Raw genomic sequence first — 18,079 nt, forward strand, 5'->3', positions numbered from 1 at the left:
GGCAGAGAGAGAGGAAACCAGGGGCGGTGGTGTGAGAGGACTCAGCCTGAAGGTGTTGGCTTTGTGGACGCTGGAGCGGCCTTGAGCTGGGGAACGCGGGCCCCTCCGGAAGCTGGAAAGGGACTGACTCTGCCCTGGACTCTCTGGAAGGAGCCAGCCCTGCTGACCCCTGGATTGAGCCCCGTGAGATCTATTCAGGACCCAAACCTCCAGGACCTCAAGACAGTCAATCTGTGCTGTTTGAAGCCGCCGAATTCGAGGGAAAGGTTACAGAAGCCACAGAAACTCCTGCAATCATTGCAGAAGCTCCTGCAAAAGCTGTGGCCCTGTCTGCGGGGAGCCCTTCTGCTCCCGTGGACAGAAGACAGAAAGGTGCTCCCCGGGGCACCGCTGCGGTCCAACCTAACGCCCGCCCTCAGAGGAGTGGGCAGGTCCGTTCGGGCCTGGCCAGCGTGGGGAGCCCCTGAGCAGCACATGAAGGCCTGGGCCCTGTGCCCCAGCCGCCGGATGTGACCCGAGAAGCTTCCATTCTCTCCGAGTCCAGTGTGGTGCCCGGTGGAGGCTACCGGTGAGCCTGATGGGCCTGGCAGGTGTCTAGTGGGCAGCCACGGGCCTGACCTCGGACAGGACGGCCGGGGGTGACCTGGCTCTCCACTCACCCGTTTGCTTTAGAGCCTTCAGCTTTCAAAGGTGGTGTCGGTGTCAGAGCCCACCTTGTCGACCTCACAGAGGTGTCCTGACGGTCAAAGGGAAACCCTGGGGAAGCAATGTGTGAACATTAACCATTAATCACAGACACTTTTTAACGGTAAACAGCAGATACCGCACCTCAGCCACGGCCAGCTACGCGATCAATCTGAGTTAACATGTCTCCTAACCCAGACAGTCGACACCATCTCAGCCAATGGCTCCTAAGAATTCTATGATAAACTCTTCTTCCTTAATTATATGTAAAAGTACAATCTTCGTATTAAACGGGCTTCTAATATCGTCCCAGTTTCCCCAGCCAATCAAGTGGCCGGTTTGGATTTCTACAGCCTCCTGAAGATGTGTGACGGAGGTGTACACACAGGAAGTTTCTTTAATGTGTTTTTGTCGCCTTTCCTAGCTGTGCATGTGATCTTTTTCGGGGGAACGTACAAGAGCTCCTAACAGGCTTAAATACAAGCAAACTCTGTGGATCCGCTCAACTCCAGATCCTACCAATTCCAGTGTTTCCAACAGTTTGAACTGTGGCAAAATAAAAAGATACTTGACAGCAAATAAATAAATAGAAATGAAATTCGACTCCAGGGACTATTATGATCATCACCTGAATTTTGCAACTTGGAGTGAGGTGAAATCCCTCCGCCAGTCTCAGGATCCCTGCCAGGGTCGGACAAAACAAGTGTTGGTTTACAGCGTCGAGCAAATCATGAAGGCTGATCGCCCCAAACACAGATGTGTTTGCTTTGCACCCTTAGTGAACTGAGTCCAGAAGTTGTCAGCACACGGACGTACGTGGTCGCCACAGGGAGGCGTTCCGCTGTTGGCGTGCTCTGATGCCATCCTTGTAAACGTCCCAGAGGAAGACTCTGTGTTTTGACTGTTTTTCAGTGACTCGTTTGTGCATCAGACACAAACCTTCCCTGAAGGAAGTTACTGTCGTGCTGAGCTACTTAAACACTTGATCTCGGAGACCCAGGAAAGCAGTGTAAAAAGCAACAGGAACGTCGGGTGTTGTGAAGGATGGGGAAGGCTGTGGTCTCTTCCAGGACCATCTGGGTCATACAGATGCTGATTAGATGACGGGGACAATACGCTGTTTCGCTGAGGACCGGCTGTCCTCCAGACGTGGCTCAGAGAGCTGCTGCCAGAAGTGTTTTGCAAAGTTACACAGCAGGAGTGCCCGGGCTCTGGTGGGTACCAGACCTATTCAGGCCGGGGTGGAAATCCTCCCTTAGCCTCTGGGGATCAGCCTGAGTACTTAGTACTTTAATAAGCCCCTTCGCTGTGCACTGCCCTGCATCACTAGGGATTAGAAGTGACTTTACTCATTACAGACAGCCTAGGGGCTCCCTTGGTTGGGGGGACCGGAGCGGAAGGGGCTTCCGCTGTGCACGCGTGTGGACGCGCTGTGGTCCACGTGAGCCCCCTGCACTGGCCTCTGGTCCTCCAGGCTCCAGGTGTGCGTTCTCCTCCTCCTTCTCTGTCAGCAAGGATGCCAACCCGGGATGTGCAGCCGCGACAAGACTGGCGATGGGGATGCTGCCATGTTAGTAGGGACTGACACCACTACTGTCACCAACCGGAGATGCTGCCACCGTCGCCTGTCACCCAGGAGGTGAAGTGTGTCACAGAGACCGAATTTGAAAATCCAGCATGTGTCCCCAGATGGGACGAGGGCACGGAGATGGAGGAAAATAATTAAGGAAAATGAAGTGAAAGTGCAATAGGGTTAATGATTTGTTAAGTGTGGATTTGCTGTGGATTTTATCCTTGGGTAGGAGACCATGGCTGAAGGAAACATAAAAAGGGAAATAAAAAGGAATAAAAAATAAAAGGGAATAACAAACTAAAAAGAGAGTCAAATTTTAAAGATGGAAAAAGATTCTGATTAGAAATTCTTGTTTCTACAGGGATGTTCCTCTCAGAGATAAGAATATGTTCTTGTTTCAGTGAGAATTCTCATTCCTCACTGGGGCAAATGAACGACGCTGGGAGGACTCCTGAGCTGTCCGTGGATTCTATGCCACCGTTGCCTCGGTGGCTTCTGCAAGAGACCGCGGGCTCCCTGACCACAGAATGGCCACGAGCTGCGTGTCTTGCCGCGTGTGCATCCCTCCGCAGCACCTCTCACCGTGGCGCCGGTCCCCGCCACGCCCCTGCCTGGGTCCCTGGCCGGGGCCGGACCTCCTGTCTCTCCTCAGACCCATCTCAGCACAGCTGGGTCACAGGCCTCTCCAAACACAAGTCTAGCAGGTTCTCCTGGCTTCCGAGAGACCGAGCACACACCGACCAGCGGCCAGACCTCCTGTGAACACGGGGCTGGAGCCTCAGCCTCGGCCACCTGCCCAGGAAGCCAGTCCTCCCCTCGTCTTCACTAAACATCCCGTGAGTCAGACCCACAGGAAGCCGGCTTGCAGTCTGCACAGGCCGTCTACGAGGAAGCTGCGCAGGAACAGCTGTGACGATCGGCACCCGCAGCCGGGCAGGACCGCCCTGCGACGGACAGCTGCCCCACCTTCTGTCCCTGCTTCCAGCTCAGGACCAGGTGAGGACCCCCAAGTGCGCCTCACCCATCTCATCAGGTTACCTGCAGTAACCCTGCCAGCTTCCCCTGCCCCCTGGCCTCCATCACACCTGCACCCCCTTTCCCCCGGAAGCTCTCCCATCCCCCACCCGCCCCAACTCTGCGGGCGCTAGTGACGCTGCTTACTGATGGTGGCCCACCCCCTCTCGCATATGGGCTGGGACCTGGACCCCCTGGGTCCACCCCACCAGGACCACTCAGCGTCCCTCCCACCCCAGCTCCAGGCACCTGCTCAGCCCTCCGCTCCCCCGTCCCCCTCCTCTTCCCTCCTCAGCCCCCCAGCCCAGCCCAGCCCAGCACAGCACCGCCTTCTCCCAGTTAAACCTCTAACTGTGCTGTCCACACGGAGTCCAAACTCTGCTTCTTCGGGCCCCACTGCATGGGCACTGGCCTCTTCAGGGGCTGCTTGGTCGCCCTTGCTGTTTGCTTATTTCCTCCAGCGAGACACAAAGCTTCCCCAGCGCGGGCGCCCCGTGTTTTCCTGTCACCCCACAGCAGGCGGCACGGCTCCTGAGACAGTGGGTGCTCAGTGAATGTGTCTGACCAGATGGATGAAGACAGCCTCGGGTTAGTCGCCCAGCTACCCTCCTGGTCATAAGAAGAAGATGCAGGAAGTAAGTTTCTCTTTCCTCCGGTCCTAAGTGCTCTCTCGGCTCTTCCCACGTTCTCTTCTGTGCGTACAAAGGGGGCAGCTGTGACAGAACACCATGGACTGGGTGGTTTAATTCACGGGAATTTAGAGATGGTGGTGCCAGCGGGGTTGGTGTTATTTTTGGCCTGTAAGTACAGCCACGTGTGCCCACGTGACCTCTTCCCAATCCCGCTGGGGGCCCTGCCCTCAGGACCTCATCTTGCCCTAACTGTCCCCCAAGGCCCCGCCTCTAAATGCCATCCCACTGGGGGCTCGGGCTTCAACATACAAATTTGGGGGACAAGTGCATTCAGTCGGTCATAAAAGATAAAGATTCTGTTTCCTCAAATTTTACAGTATGATTTGATACAATAATTGGGGTATCTTCTCTGACATAATTATCCTTTTTCTCTCATTCTTATGAATTAGCAATTCTTATATATTTAATTTCTACCTTAGCTTGACGTTGATACTTAGAAAGAACTAGCTTCTCCTTTTATATATTTACTTTTTTGCTAAAATGTTTGTATTTCAATCATGCTGGAAGTTACAAATGCTTTCTAATGATCCCCAAAGTCAAACAGTAAATTGTCTCTTTTTTTTAAAGGCTTTAGGGATGAGGAAATAGCTCATCTGTCTTCAAACGCACGTGAAGGGTCACCCATCACCTAATAATCTCCCCTCCCCCATGTCACAGCTATCTTCTGCGCAGGGGAGCTTCCTGCTTTATTCTCCCTTCACGCTGAGCAGTTACGACCGTATCTGTTCAGAAGAAACATATGTGAGAAATAGAAAATACTCAGGCAGGTGAATGGAATGTCTCAGTTAATCTTTTCTTCTGCACATTCTGCCCTGGACCTTCTGCCTCCCTTAAGTATTTTTCTTCCCTGAATTTATAGCCCCTCAGACTCTGTTTTGTAATTTCAGGACTGGGTTGGGGACTGACTCTGCCTCCTTATCACCGATGATCTCGACTTTAACTCTGTGCTTTAAAGTACTTCCCCAAAGAGCCCTCCCCCGTGGTTCTTGCCACGGAAGATGCCGCCTGCCTGGCGGAGCGGGGGTGATGCTCGGGGTGGGTCAGAGACCCTCGCTGACTGACCCTCTGTGTGCTCTTTCCCTGCCCACAGCCTCCTCTGCGCCCGTGGCCTCCTGGCCTGTCCAGTCCCTCGGCTCTGCGGCCTGCGGGGTCCCCTGCCTGGGCTCCTGTCAGGAGCCCGACGTGGCGGTCGGCGGGCAGAACCGGGCCCGTTTTCAACACCTTTCATGTACTCCTCCCGGCAAACCCTGAGGCATAAACAACCTCACTCTATAAGAGGAAGCAAACCCAGGGAGGTTACGGAGACGCCTGGGGCCTCAGAATAGCTAACTGTGGCCCAGCGGGGCTGAACCCTGGGCTGTGTCCTTCTGCTGAATTTGTGGGGAAGCAAAGGCACCTGGGCCCCAGGCAGATGGGAAGACACGGCACCTACAGTCATATTTATTTACTGTAAACCTGCCAGAGAGTAAATGCAAGAGCACCGGAGAGGAAGCAGCTTCAGGCCTTGGGCAGACAGGTGTGTGTGTGTGTGCGTGTTGTGTGTGTGTGTGTGTGTGTGCGTGTGCGTGTGCGTGTGTTGTGTGTGTGTGTGTGTGTGCGTGTGTGTGTGTGTGTCTGCAAGGCTGGGGAGAGACCAAGACAGATGGAGAGAGACAGACAGATAGAGAGAGGATCAAAGAGAAGGAGACAGAGAGAGAGAGAGAGGGAGGGAGGGACACTGACTGATGACTGATTTGACATCTCATCACTGAGGGCTCTCCGTCCGCAGATGCCGCGGTTGCATTTTGCGTGGAGTCTGCTTGGGTTTTATGGTTAGTTTGCTCCGTTAGTCTGCCGGTTGCACAGACAGGCCCGGCATCTTCTGGGCGGGGACGCATTCCTGTCTGGTTGTGCTTTGGAACCTGAACCATGAGGAAACGGAGCCTGGCTTCTGAGAAAGACAAACACTGTCAGAAATCCCCAGGGGCCCGAACCCACTGCGTCCCCTTCAGCACTGATCTCACATGATCTTGGCCAGAGACACAGCCTCAGGGTCCTCTCCTGTGACACAAGGACGGGGGCCCTGCGGAGGACGAAGGAAGTCTGCAGTTTCCAAATACGGCATTCAAAGCCCCCGAACTGAGAAAAACTCCAACAGACGCAAGAGATAATGTCAAACAGAGCAGGACACACTCCGTAAAGGGAGCTTCACGGCCATGTCTCTGGGGTGGCCGGCAAGGGACACAGACTGTGGACACTGCTGGGACCGAGGCGGGGCCAGAAGCCTGGCTCTGGATGCTCTCCCAGGACCCTCGCCTGCTCAGCGGCCCTGGCAAATACTGGGTTCCCATCGCCTCTTGTGCCACACGGTTGAGATTTAGACCATTAAAGAAAATACCCTGTGTACTATCTTCTATCCAAAACCTCCACCATGGGTGGGTTTGACGCTTTCCTCCAAATATCAGAGCAGTTTTATAGAAAGCTCAGGAAGACCCTTTCACCTCTGTTAGTAAGCGGATTCTGTGAAGCCCACGTGGGAATTCTATCCAGAAAGACTCCAAGTCTGCTCTGGGCCCTTTGAAATGGTTGCACTTTTGAGACAGAAAGAAAGAGAGTGACAGAAAGCAGCCACTCTCCTTCACTTTTGGAAACCTCTGCCCAGGTCAAACAGGTGGACTTCTTTGTTCTAAAATGTTAATCGTTTTAAAGTGTGAATCCCTGAAGTGCGTCCTGAAACTAGCTGTTCGTTGCATGAATGTCTACTGTCTAGTACAAGACCTACCACCATTTTAGCCTGTTTTCTTACCGTTTTCCTTCAACAGTTCCTACCGACTGTGCATTAGCCCCAGGGTGGGGCTGTGGCGGGCCAGAGCCCCACGTGGGCTACTGGGGAAGACGTTCCCCGCCTCCCCCATGCCTTCTTTCCACCTCCAGGCCCTCAGAAGCAGCTTTGAATAATTCAGGATAAAACTGCTTCACGAACTGAAGATGCTGCTCTCCGCAGGCAGCTTCCCTGAAAATCCTACCTTCCTGAAAAGTTGAGGGAAATTCCCTTTGAAAAATAAACACCATAAAAGGGTTTCTTTTCCAAAGCATTTTTATGCTCAATTCAGGAGTGTTGGGAAGAGTGTGGAGCGTACTCATGTGAAATGCATTTTCCCACCTCGGGTGAAAGAGTGTCCACATGATGGGGAAGGATTAGGGTTTGCTGAGCACCTACTACGTTCCTGAGGGCAGGGAGGCTAAAAGGGAAAGACTGACTTGCAAAGACAAAGGCATAATCGGCTGTTTATTCATGTTGAGGGTTTGACCTGGATTCAGAGTCCAACCCAGTTTCCACAGCGCAGTCCTGCAACCATTTCTTAAAGGGAACGCTTTTGGGGGGAAACTGTTCAACAGGCTGGGGTACACCGAGCGCCCAGCCCAAGTAGAACAGGATGGAGGGAAGCAAGCACGGGGCTCACGGCACAGGCAGCTGGGAGGCCAGCGCCCCGACGAATCTGCAGTCCCAGAGTTCTGGGTGAAGGTCTCCACTGGGGCCAAGGTGGGGTGACGTGCGCAAAGTCACAGCCTAACCTGGGGGGCGATGCACCAGGGACGGGCCCATCATCTCCTCTGAGGGGACTCCTTTTGAAGGGCAGCTTCGGGGAGAAAGCAAAGTGTCCAGATGACACAGACCTGCACGTCTAACACCGTGCGAGGCTGGACCCGTCCTCAGCCACGAAAGGTCCCTTTGTGTCTGTGGCTCCCGGGCCCGGACAGGCCCTGCTGTCGCCCAGCGACCTCACACCATGGTCATGACCTTCAGAGCAGCCGGCTGGAACCTGCGGAGCCTCTTCTTCAGGGCCTTGGAGGCCTTGACGCGGCACAGCCTGGGCACCGGCGGCAGAGGGGGCCTGGAGCTGGCCGGGGCCCGCTGGCTGGAGCTTCCCCCGCCCTGGCCGCTGCCCTCCGAGGTGCTGCCACTGGACTCCGCGTCCCCGAAGCGGTTGGCCGTGTGGTCGCTGGCCTCGTCCCCGCTGCTCTCCGCGACGGTGGAGCGCAAGAGGGACGCGCACTCGGCCGAGCGCTCCGAGCCGTCCGACCCGCTCCGGGCTCGGGCATCCTGGCGCGGCAGCCTGGGCCTGGGTCTGGCGCACATGGGCCGCGGGCCACCCCCTCTCCGGGCCGCCGGCCTATGGGGCCCCAGGCTGGGGTCCGGGCGGACCCGGGCTGAGATCTCTACGGAGGACTGCCACCTGCGCTGCTTCCTCCGGGCCTCCCCTCCGCTTGCCACCAGCGGGGCTGCTTCCAAGGGGAACAAGGCCTGAGCTGACACCTGGTGACCCTCTGGTCGGGCCACCAGCAGGGGGACGAAGACAGACACGGGGTAGAGGCTGGACTCAGAGCAGGACCGGCCGGGCGCCGCCCTGGCCAGGGGGGGCCTCCTGAGACCACCTCCCGACTCAGGGGGCGGCCGGGGGCCCCCGAGGGCGCCCCACTGAAGCTGCGGCCCCCCAAGCTTCAGCACCTTGTCGCTGGCCCCCCTCTTGATCTTCACAGGCTTGGCCTTGGGGGGCCCCACAGGGAGACCTCCTCTGGCAGCAAAGTGCGGGCGGACACAGTGTCCAGGGGCCCGAGGGGGGCCCTCCCCACCCGCCCCCCCGCCCGGCGACCTGCCTCTGCCCGTCCAGCCGTGGAGAGCTGGCTGCTGACCCTGCAAGCAGGGAGCAGGGGCCTGGCCACAGCCCAGCCATGGGGAGCCTGGACGGGCCTCCCGGTGCACGCAGCCGCGCGAGGGTCTGGGGCCCTCCTCTGGACGGCTGCTGGGGTGCAGGGTGCGTACAAGGGGCACAGGCCCCGGCTGCTCGAGGCTGTCCCCACGGGCGGCCCCGCTCTGGGCCTCCCCTCCCACCTCCGCTCTCCCCCGGGCGCACACCGGCTTCTCCAGGCCACCTTCACTGTCCGCCCCCCGGACCCCGAGCCCCTGCGGGGATAGGGACGCCTCCCGTCCTGGGGGTCCACGCTCAACCACACTGCCCCTCGCAGGGGGCCCTCGGCCCTGCAGTCGCAGCAGCCTCTCTATGTAGGCGCTGGCTGGGCCAGCCTCGAGGCCCAGTCCAGTCCGAATGGGGCTCGGACCTGTGGCGCCAGGGAGGGGCTGACTGGGGGGCAAGTGGCCATCGCTCGGTGCGGTCTCCTTGGTCAGAGTAAAGAGGGGGCTCTGCAAAGCCACGGCGTGCAGGGGGCTGGGGTACGGGTATACCTCCCTGCCTCCCTTGGACACCAGGTCACACTGGTACTTGGGGTCCATGCCGTGGCAGAGGAAGGAAGTGGCCTTGGGGTGTGCCCTGGCTTTCTGGAGCCCCACTTCAGCCGGCAGGGCTCTTTCAAGGTCACCTGGGAAGGAGAAAAAGAACAAAACATAAATAAGGGAAGAAGCAAGCACAATCCTGGGGCATGAGGCCCTGCCCCCGCGCAGGACGAGGCCCCGGCCTTGCACCTTCCACGCCTGGACACGCTGGTGTCTGCTGTACACGTCCCATCACCCGGCTCCCATCACGTTCCTTCCAGTCACAGCCTAGAAGGCGAGTCCTAGACCCTAACATTCAGTTCCTGCCCTTGTTCACTGAAGGTGCGTAGGACGCCGAGGGAGATGGGGCGCCGGTGACCACACGGCCATCGGGACAAGGGCTCGGAACAGACCTTCCCTGAGGCATTCACAGATGTGCAAGAAAGAAAACCCATGGATCCTAACGGCCCAGGTCTAGCATAAGGAATAAGATGCATCTTTTCCTTTTGGGACACTCGGAAGAAAAAGAAAGGCTGTTCCCTGGCCAGTGGGGGGAAACTGCATGTGAAGTGAACTCTCTCAACGCCCACTTGCAGCGCTGCTCCCACCCTAGTCCCCGGCAGTGGCCACGAGGGCCGTGGAAGGGTGTGAACGGATGTTCATTTTAAGTAAGACGAGAAGCCTTTTATTGCAACAGCCCTGCTACAAGGAACACAGGTGGGCGTTTGATGCCTACCTCCATCCAAAACCCAAAAAAGCCCACAGAAAATATGAGACTCGGGAACCACCCCCTTCCTTGTATGGGGCTCGGGGACCACACCCCTCCATGTATAGGGCTCGGGGACCGCCCCCCTCCTTGTATGGGGCTCGGGGACCGCACCCCTCCGTGTATGGGGCTCGGGGACCGCACTCCTCCTTGTATGGGGCTCGGGGACCACCCCCCCTCCGTGTATGGGGCTTGGGGACCGCCCCCCTCCGTGTATGGGGCTCGGGGACTGCACCCCTCCGTGTATAGGGCTTGGCGCCGCCCCTGCTCCCACCTCCCCTTACCTGTGGACACTGGGCGGGGCCGGGACTCGCCTTGCAGCAGCTGGCCGGTGCCCCCCTCACTGGCCTGGGGTTCCCACGCAGTCAGGGGGACCCCACACACCGTGGTCTCATCTGCTGACCGGGGCCGGCAGTCCCCCGCGCTGGGCCTGGCCTTCGGGGTGGCAGGCAGCACAGCGCCCAGAGAGGAGGACACGCAGTCGCTGCACACAGACGTGCAGGAGGTGGACAGGGAACAGGACCCGCCGTCGCTCAGCTCGTAGAAGCCTGCACAGGGGCGCAGAGGCTGTCGGTGTGGTCTGGGGGGCCCGCGCTGAGGGGCTGGGGGTCTCAGGGAAGTGGGCCCGGGGGCGGGGAGGGGCCCGGGCCGGGGAGGTGCCCGGGGCCAGAATGCCAAGGACGCCTCCCCACCAGTGTCTCCTGTTGCCCACCACCTGCTCATCCCTCTCCTGGGCGAGTGGCTCACGTCGCCCCGTGTGACCTCCAGCTTCCAGCCCCGGAAGAGGGAGGCTGGCATCCTCCCCCGCCCCTCCTCGTGCCCGCCAAGCTCATCTGAGGCAGCCACCAGAGAAGGGGCAGCGTTTGGGGAGGTCCCCCGGCCCGGCCCTGCTACATGATTGACAACCCAGACTGTGACAGGATTTTGCAAACTGAAAAGAAGAGAAAGACACGGCAGAGAACACTGTACTTGGGAAGACGCTGGTCTCCTGGGTTTGCCGTCTGAGCTGCTGTCTGAGCCTGGAATCTGGAGAGAAAGCCCATGTGCCCAGGACCATGAAGGTCAGAACGACCCTAACCATCGCTACGTGACCTCGAAAGGAGGGTGCACAGGGCCGCAGGAGAGGAGACTGTACTGATTTTAGACTGTAGACTTAAAAAAATACTTTTGCTGTCACATAAAAGTTATTATTTACAATCTCCATGCTGGTTCAACATAAACAGAATCTGTCTTAGCCAGAGACAGGCGAGAAGCTCATGGGGTTTTTCCATCAAAAGCAATATTTTTCCAATTAAACAACGAGTATGTACACACACACTCTCTCCCTCTCTCTCCCCGTTTTCCCAAGCGCATTTAAATAAAAGTATTAAAAGTATTTCGTCTTCAGTATTCTCCAATAACGTGCTCTTCCAGGCGCGCATACAGCTCCTGACCCTCCGGTGGCCTGAGCACAGAGGCGGGTTCACCCTGTCAGCCCTGCCGGGCAGTGCCGCGCCCTGGGGTGAGGGACAGGTGGTCCAGGGCCCGAGTGGACGCCATACCCGAGCTGGGCCTGCTGTCGCTGTCCGGGGCCTCGCTGGAGGTTCTGCGCACGTCCAGCTGCAGCTCGCTGATCTGCTGGTCCAGCTGGTCCAAGTGGGTTTTCAGGCCGACGTCCTGAAGTCTTAAACGGTTCTCAGAAGGAAAACAGGGAGACATAAAACTGCTCTGTGTACAGAGGTGGAAACTGGAGGCTCCACGTGAAGCTACAGCACACATACAACTTAACTCCGCAAACCCACAGGCCAGCTCCCACCTGACAGCTCCCCCTTCCTCAGGCCGGACACCGTCTCTAGGACCCCTCCCGCCTCCAGCATGTCTTCCCAAGTGCAGACTTTTCTTTGCCAGCAATTTTCCATTAGACATTTCTTTATAAGAATACGGAGTAATACAGCTTATGAGAGTGGAATGAGGACCAAAAGCAGCCAAGGACACCCCCTCTGGCAGGAGCCACCGATAATATTTTCAATGTCTTTTTCTACGTAAGAGTCTACTTTCCCGGGCTCGCGCCTCGTGGACCTTGCGTTTGGTGCCTGTATCACCACGTTCCTTCACCGCAGCCCGTCCATGGCACCTGGGGGGGCTGAGCTTTCGGCTCTTCAGGGGGACAGGAAAGTCCCCAGGAGAGAAAAAGGCCCTGCCTCTGCAGCGTCTTAGCTCCCATACCACAGGTGGCATTTTGACCGGTTACGGTTCTGTAGGGCTTTCAGCGAAGAGGGAGGGACGCTGCAGGAGGAGAGAGCCCAGCGCCTGGGATCAGCGCAGCCTGAACACCTGCCCCAGGAGGCAGGGTCTTTCTGGTCTTAGGGTCCACATCTCAACTCTGTCCTCCGAGGCTCTAGCTTCTCCAGGCCTCAGCTTCCCTGGCTGTAAAACGGGTTACTGTGAGTGTCAACCACACATATCCGTGTGTGTATATCATGTAATATACATACAGCACACGCATGTGGTTAACGCTCACAATATACATTCACACACACACACACACACACACACGTGAATCATATGTCTGTAAAACAACACTGTTTCATAAATGCTGACTTCCTGCCTTCAGTGATAAAACTTCACCTTGTTTTCAAGGTCCACTACCTAAATTTCTTGTTTTGATTAGCAATTAAGTTTAAGGCAAATAATTAATGAATGCGATTATGCCGGTCACCCTGTTTGAGAAAATGATCAATTGTGTTTCAAATTCTTATATAGGAAACGAGGAATTACTTCAGTAGCTTCAATAATCTGAGAAGTCAGTCCAAGGGGGAAGCAGGTGGCGGTAACTTGATTCTTACGGGAGAACTACGTTGGCGCAGACTGTCCCCATACCACCAGGGGTAGGGGCCGAGGGCCCAGCACCTGGTGAGTGGCAGACCACCACACCCAAATCCACTTTCCTCTGGACCCAGTGCAAGGGTCTCAGAACAACCTCCAAGTCTTGTAGCAAGAGAGTCTCCCAGCCTCAGGTAATAGTATCTGTAAACATAACACTGCAAAAAACCAGAATTTAATCAAACCGTACACACCCAGGACCACCCAGAGTAGCCTCAACATCCTGGCACGTTTTCACAAAGGGAAACGCTCCCCAGGTCGGCACTACCTGACAGCCGGAGTGGCGGGGGCAGCAAAGGTGGGCTCCCGGCCCATCACTACCCAAGTAAAAAACACTCAGACAAACGGTGGGAATTTTTACTGCAAATGACTTTTCTTCTAATGTCGTAAAATGAGACCACGGTACTGGCGGAGAGTTCAGTTCCTCTGTTTGACCACGCTTCGACGTTTATAAACATGGATTTTGACCCCTTCTCTTCCAAATCACGATGTCCTCTTTCTTCTGAAGGGGGACCTCTCTGGATTCCATAGTTGGCTTCTCTCCTCCCTCTCCAATCCCCCTCCCCCCCGGAAAACTGACCCTGGCGTGTTTGTGCTGGAATAATTGCTTTGTCATTAATGTTTGCCCAGCCCGGCCTGCAGCTGGTGGCTTCTGACTAGTGTTGAGGGGCACAGCCACGCAGACCCCCGGGTGCGTCCCCAGGACCCCGCTGCATGGCGACAGGGCTTTGTCACCCAGGATTGGCACTGTCCTCCGTAACCCTTCCCCCGTCCCTCGCTGGGGGTTTTTATGTCTCCGCTTTTCACTAACTCCTCGGTCTCTAACTCTGTGCTAAGTCAAAGGTTCCTCACGGCACCAGGACTGAGCATACCCCACTGCGGAGCCAGGCACACAGCATCGACTTCCATGTATTTCTGCAGGGAAAATGTGTTACAGCGATGTCACACGGGTTCCCTCCAGAGCAGCGAGCCAGTCTGTGTGGCCACCAGCCCTCCCTACTCACCGCAGGCCTCCAGGCTCAGGGGCAGGGCAGCACATCCTGTCTGAATCCCCTGAACCTGGGCGAGGGGCAGGGGGTCCGGTGTAAGGGAAAGCACAGCCCGGTTCCCAGGAGCTGGGAGCCCCGGGGCATCCGTGCAGACCCCAGGGCTCCCTGCCACACCCGTTAACTCAGACTCTAGAGCACTCCTGGGAATCTGCATTTTGACAAGCTTCCCTGGGACCAATTTTTTATGACCACAAAAGTTTGAGAACTTCTACCCAGGGAATGCCATTCAAAACAAGTATCTGGCTTAGCCCTTTCTTCGAGATGCGGACTTTACACGCCATAAAAGACTGATGCGATTTCCACCTGCTTTGCCCTTTTGCTCCCCATCTACAATTCGGCTTTCCAGCCTTCTCAACCTTTACGGCAGATTGAGAGGACAAAAATGAAAAACGTCCCAAAGTTCAGGATACGGAGATGGCATCTAAAACACCTCTGTTCTCTCCTTGAAAGCTGAGAACACGCACAGGAAGCATTTTCCGCATGAGTTTCACGGCACTGCAAGTGCCCTGTGGGTGGGTAAATGTTACTCCCTAGCTTGAAAAGAGGTCCTTCAAAGGGCCAGGGTCACAGATTAGCCTGGGGCATAACGAGCACTAGTGCCGCAGAAGGAAGCCTTGCCCAGCCCCGTGGATGCCTCCCCCTCCTCTGTGACCCTGAGCGAGTTCGTTCCCCTGAGAGGTCACGGAGCAAGCATGGTCGGTCCAAGGAAAACACCAGACGTCGTGATTACAGCTGCAGAGTCAGACCCTCATTTCCTGCAGTGCTTAATGCCGGCACCTGCCAGGGAGGAGGAGATGCTGCCACTCAGGGTCAGGGCAAGCCGTGACCAGCAAAACAACCAGCAGCAGATTCTCCAGCACCAGTTTCCCTGCAGGTCCCCAGAGCCTTTCCTCACATCCCACCTGGGGTGACCGCTGGCGCCTCCTGGTGGGAGATGGAGCTTCCAGGCTCCTCTGGGGTATCCAAATCTTTCCAAGTCAGTGTTGCTGGGAACGTAACGCTTACATAAATGGGAATGGCAGCCTCTTCTCGGGGAATGACAACCTCCCTGGAAGGCACAGACAGGTGAGCACAGGACCGGCCAAACAGTAAGGGCTGCTTTGGTCAGAGGTCATGGGGGTTACATTAGCTTAGAAATACAGAACGTGGAGATAGTAAATACTGAAATCATCTTCCACTTTGTTACAGCAGTAAAACTCGCTCATTTATTTATTCAACAAATACTAAGTACCTACTGCGCGCTTCCTGTTGTGACTGTAGACGCGGCAATTAAAACGGTGTAGCCCGTTCGTTCTGGTAAGTGTTAATGTGATGACTTCTCCTAATTGCAGTTTAAATCCCCCCCCCCCGCAAAATGCTCAAGCTCATTCTCACTTGGGAATGTCTGTGGGACAAAACTTTTATCTGGGTCAGATAAAAGTTCTTCCTGTCTCCACACCTGAATGGTGACCCATGCCCCGGTTAACCCCGGGGTGTGGGTAGGAGGGGCCCCGATTAGCCGGGAGTTACTGAAGTGTGGACCTGGGGCTGGAGATGAAGGCCTTTTGATTGTACCCTGCATTATAGAACTAGGATCACTCCTACTTTTTTCTCTGTAAGAAAAATGTGAACGTGTTAATCGCCAGGCTGGTGTCACACACATTCAATTATTCTTCTCTTTTGATCACATAATCTGTGCCAAGAACAAAGTTTCAAGACAAAGGGTGCGTGTTCCTTCTGGTCCCCACATTAAAAAATAAATAAATAAAACAAAAAAACCTGTTTGATCTTCTCTCCCAAAAGGCTCCCCGTAATTAGAGGCTGAGGACTCACAAGTCTGGTCTGTACATTACTTAAGCCAAGTTAATCATCAACTGGGTTCTTGCTCCCCCGACAGAACAACTCACAGCAGCATCGCAAAGCTCCTTCCTGCCACACGCACGTCATGCATCTTTGCAGGCTCTGTGTGCCCCTCCGAGCTCCAGTTGAAGGTAGGACGCACGCACACACACACCCACACACACGCAGGTAAGCTAAACCTGCAGCTGTGACTGGATAAGATGGGGGGTGAGAAGCCTATGGAAGTTCCGCTCGGTAACTAGCTCCCTCCTTTGCTAGCAGCCGCGGAATCACAGGCGGAGAGGCTGCGCAGTTAGGGCCCCCCCTTGCCAGGTGGGAAGATCGCGGGAGTCCTGGGACACATCTTAAGACGCTGAGCTTCCTGATTCTCTAATCCAGAAGCAGCCAACAAATCACTGACACGACTGCGCTAAGCTGGCAGCAAAGCAGCAGCTTCATCCAGGCTGCTTTGTAAAGGCAGCAGCCTTCAAACAGGGCAGATTTAATTTCTCATTTAAAAGACATTCCCCTTGGAGTACTACAGTCAGCTCTACCAAACAGACATCTTTCTATGCAGCCTTCTGATTTTTCCTTTAGAAAACACTGCAACCCTGCAAAACTCTTGAGTTTTTTCCAATACATGAGATGAAACCATACATTGGATAAATAACTGAGGCAATCACCTGAGGAGTGTCTTCAGTGGTACAAAAGGGACCCGCGTTTGGAGGAGCCCAGGGGGGAGAAGGCCGGTGGGAAAGCAGGCCCAGGAGGCCCAGCGGGGTTCCACCGCCTCTGCGTTCAGAGGACACACCTCTTTTCATAGGTCAGGTTACATTTTAAAGTCGGAGAGGCCCTCATCGGATACAGGCTCTCCCCAACATCTCATTACAGTGACACGAGCCCAGAGCTCAACCTGAGCACATCACTGGGGACAATTCGGGGGACACTTGGCACGCTGGCACTGCTGTCCCCAGACCCACGCAGCAGGGAGAGGCTGGCACCGGGCGCAGGACACCAGGATCCCTAGTAGCCCCCCGCAGGGGAAACCGATTTAATGCGTTCTTATCAGCAAAACTCCAACCAACAGGAGTACATCCTAAAGTCGGTCTGCGCCGGGAAGTAGGCAGAGCCGGGCGCAGCCCCGATGCGCGGCTCGGCGCGGGCGGCCCGGCCGGGCTGCTTTCAGGGCCCGGACGCCTAGCCTCGCGCCTCGGGCCTCCGCGTCCCTCTCATTCGGGACCGAGCTGCGTCCTTCGAAATCGCCGAGGGTGCCCCCCGATCGGTCGGTTGGCCCGTCCGCCTGTTGCCTCCCGGGTGGACCGGGTCCCCGCGGCCCCGCGCGCCCGGAGCGGCCCCGCGACCCCCGCACGCGCTCCTTACCAGCTGCTCCTGCAGCGCCGCCAGCGCCGCCTCCAGCCGCAGCTCGTGTGCGCGGGGGCCGCGGGGGGCGGCGGGCCCGGGCGGGGGCTGCACGGCCAGGGCGCCCCACACGCGCGCTTGTTGCCTGGCGCGGAGCCCCTGCAGCTCGTGCAGCCCCGCGAGGGCCGCGCGCAGCCTGGCGCCCACCCTGCGGCGGTCCCAGCCCGCGGGCCCCGGCGGGCCGCCCGGCGCCCACATCCCGCGTTCGACCTGCGCGGCTGCCCGAAGCCTCCCCGGCCTCCGAGCGGCGCCGGGCGGTGCGCGCGGCCTCCGCGCCGCCTCTCCCCGCCCCCGGCCCGCGGGTCGCCGAGGCGGGGTGGGACCTATCGGTGGCAGAGGAGGCGGTGTCTGCACACGCCCCGGGGTCACAGCGGCCGTCCCCGGGCCCGCCCCGTCGGCGGAGCCCCACGCCCTTGGGGACCCGGGCCGCGCGCTCCGGGGCGCCCGGAAGGCGCGCGGTGACCCTTGGAGGGGACCCGAGGGAAGGAGGAGCCGGGTGGGCGCGGGTGAAGGGGCGAAAGTGGACCAAACACGGAGAAAGGTCTTGTTCAGGTTAGAAGCAATGTTTTTAAGGTAAATTATTGGATAGCTCCCCATTGTAAGGACTGTGTTACCATTATGAACTCACAAGCACTTTGAAAAAACTCCACTTTTCCTGGAAACCTCAGCTTGTCTTTTTTTTTTTAAAATAATAGTAGCTTTACTGAGATATAATTCACATACCATTTGCTTCCCCTATTTAACACGTACAGTCCAATGGTCCCTTAGTATTGCATATTCACCAAGTTGTGCAACTATCACCGCAATCCATTTTATAACATTTTTACCACCCCCCAAAGAAGCTCTGTGCCCCTTAGCGGTCACCCTCCATTTCCCCGCTGCACCCAGCGCTAAGCTGCCTGTTCGGGAGGTTTTATATAAACAGAATCACACGATAGGTGGCCTTTCAGG

At 56.7% G+C, this 18,079-nt stretch overlaps 1 protein-coding gene and 1 long non-coding RNA gene across 2 annotated transcripts; one reads left to right on the forward strand and one right to left on the reverse strand.

The window, feature by feature from the left end:
* The first annotated feature begins 3,099 nt into the window (after positions 1-3,099).
* On the forward strand, positions 3,100-6,962 carry LOC309831653. The gene is made up of 3 exons (XR_014297620.1): positions 3,100-3,253; positions 3,788-3,906; positions 5,054-6,962. It is a non-coding gene; the product is annotated as an uncharacterized lncRNA (long non-coding RNA).
* Positions 6,963-7,155: 193 nt separating this feature from the next.
* On the reverse strand, positions 7,156-17,326 carry DACT2 (dishevelled binding antagonist of beta catenin 2; the record flags this gene model as incomplete). The annotated part of the gene is made up of 4 exons (XM_082669002.1): positions 7,156-9,321; positions 10,265-10,528; positions 11,522-11,654; positions 17,090-17,326. The coding sequence occupies 4 exons, from the start codon at positions 17,324-17,326 to the stop codon at positions 7,727-7,729; spliced, it is 2,229 nt and encodes a 742-aa protein (XP_082525128.1). The 3' UTR covers positions 7,156-7,726.
* Positions 17,327-18,079: the final 753 nt, after the last annotated feature.

Source organism: Grampus griseus (genome assembly GCF_964374135.1).
Source record: "Grampus griseus genome assembly, chromosome: 13".
NCBI lineage: Eukaryota > Metazoa > Chordata > Mammalia > Artiodactyla > Delphinidae > Grampus > Grampus griseus.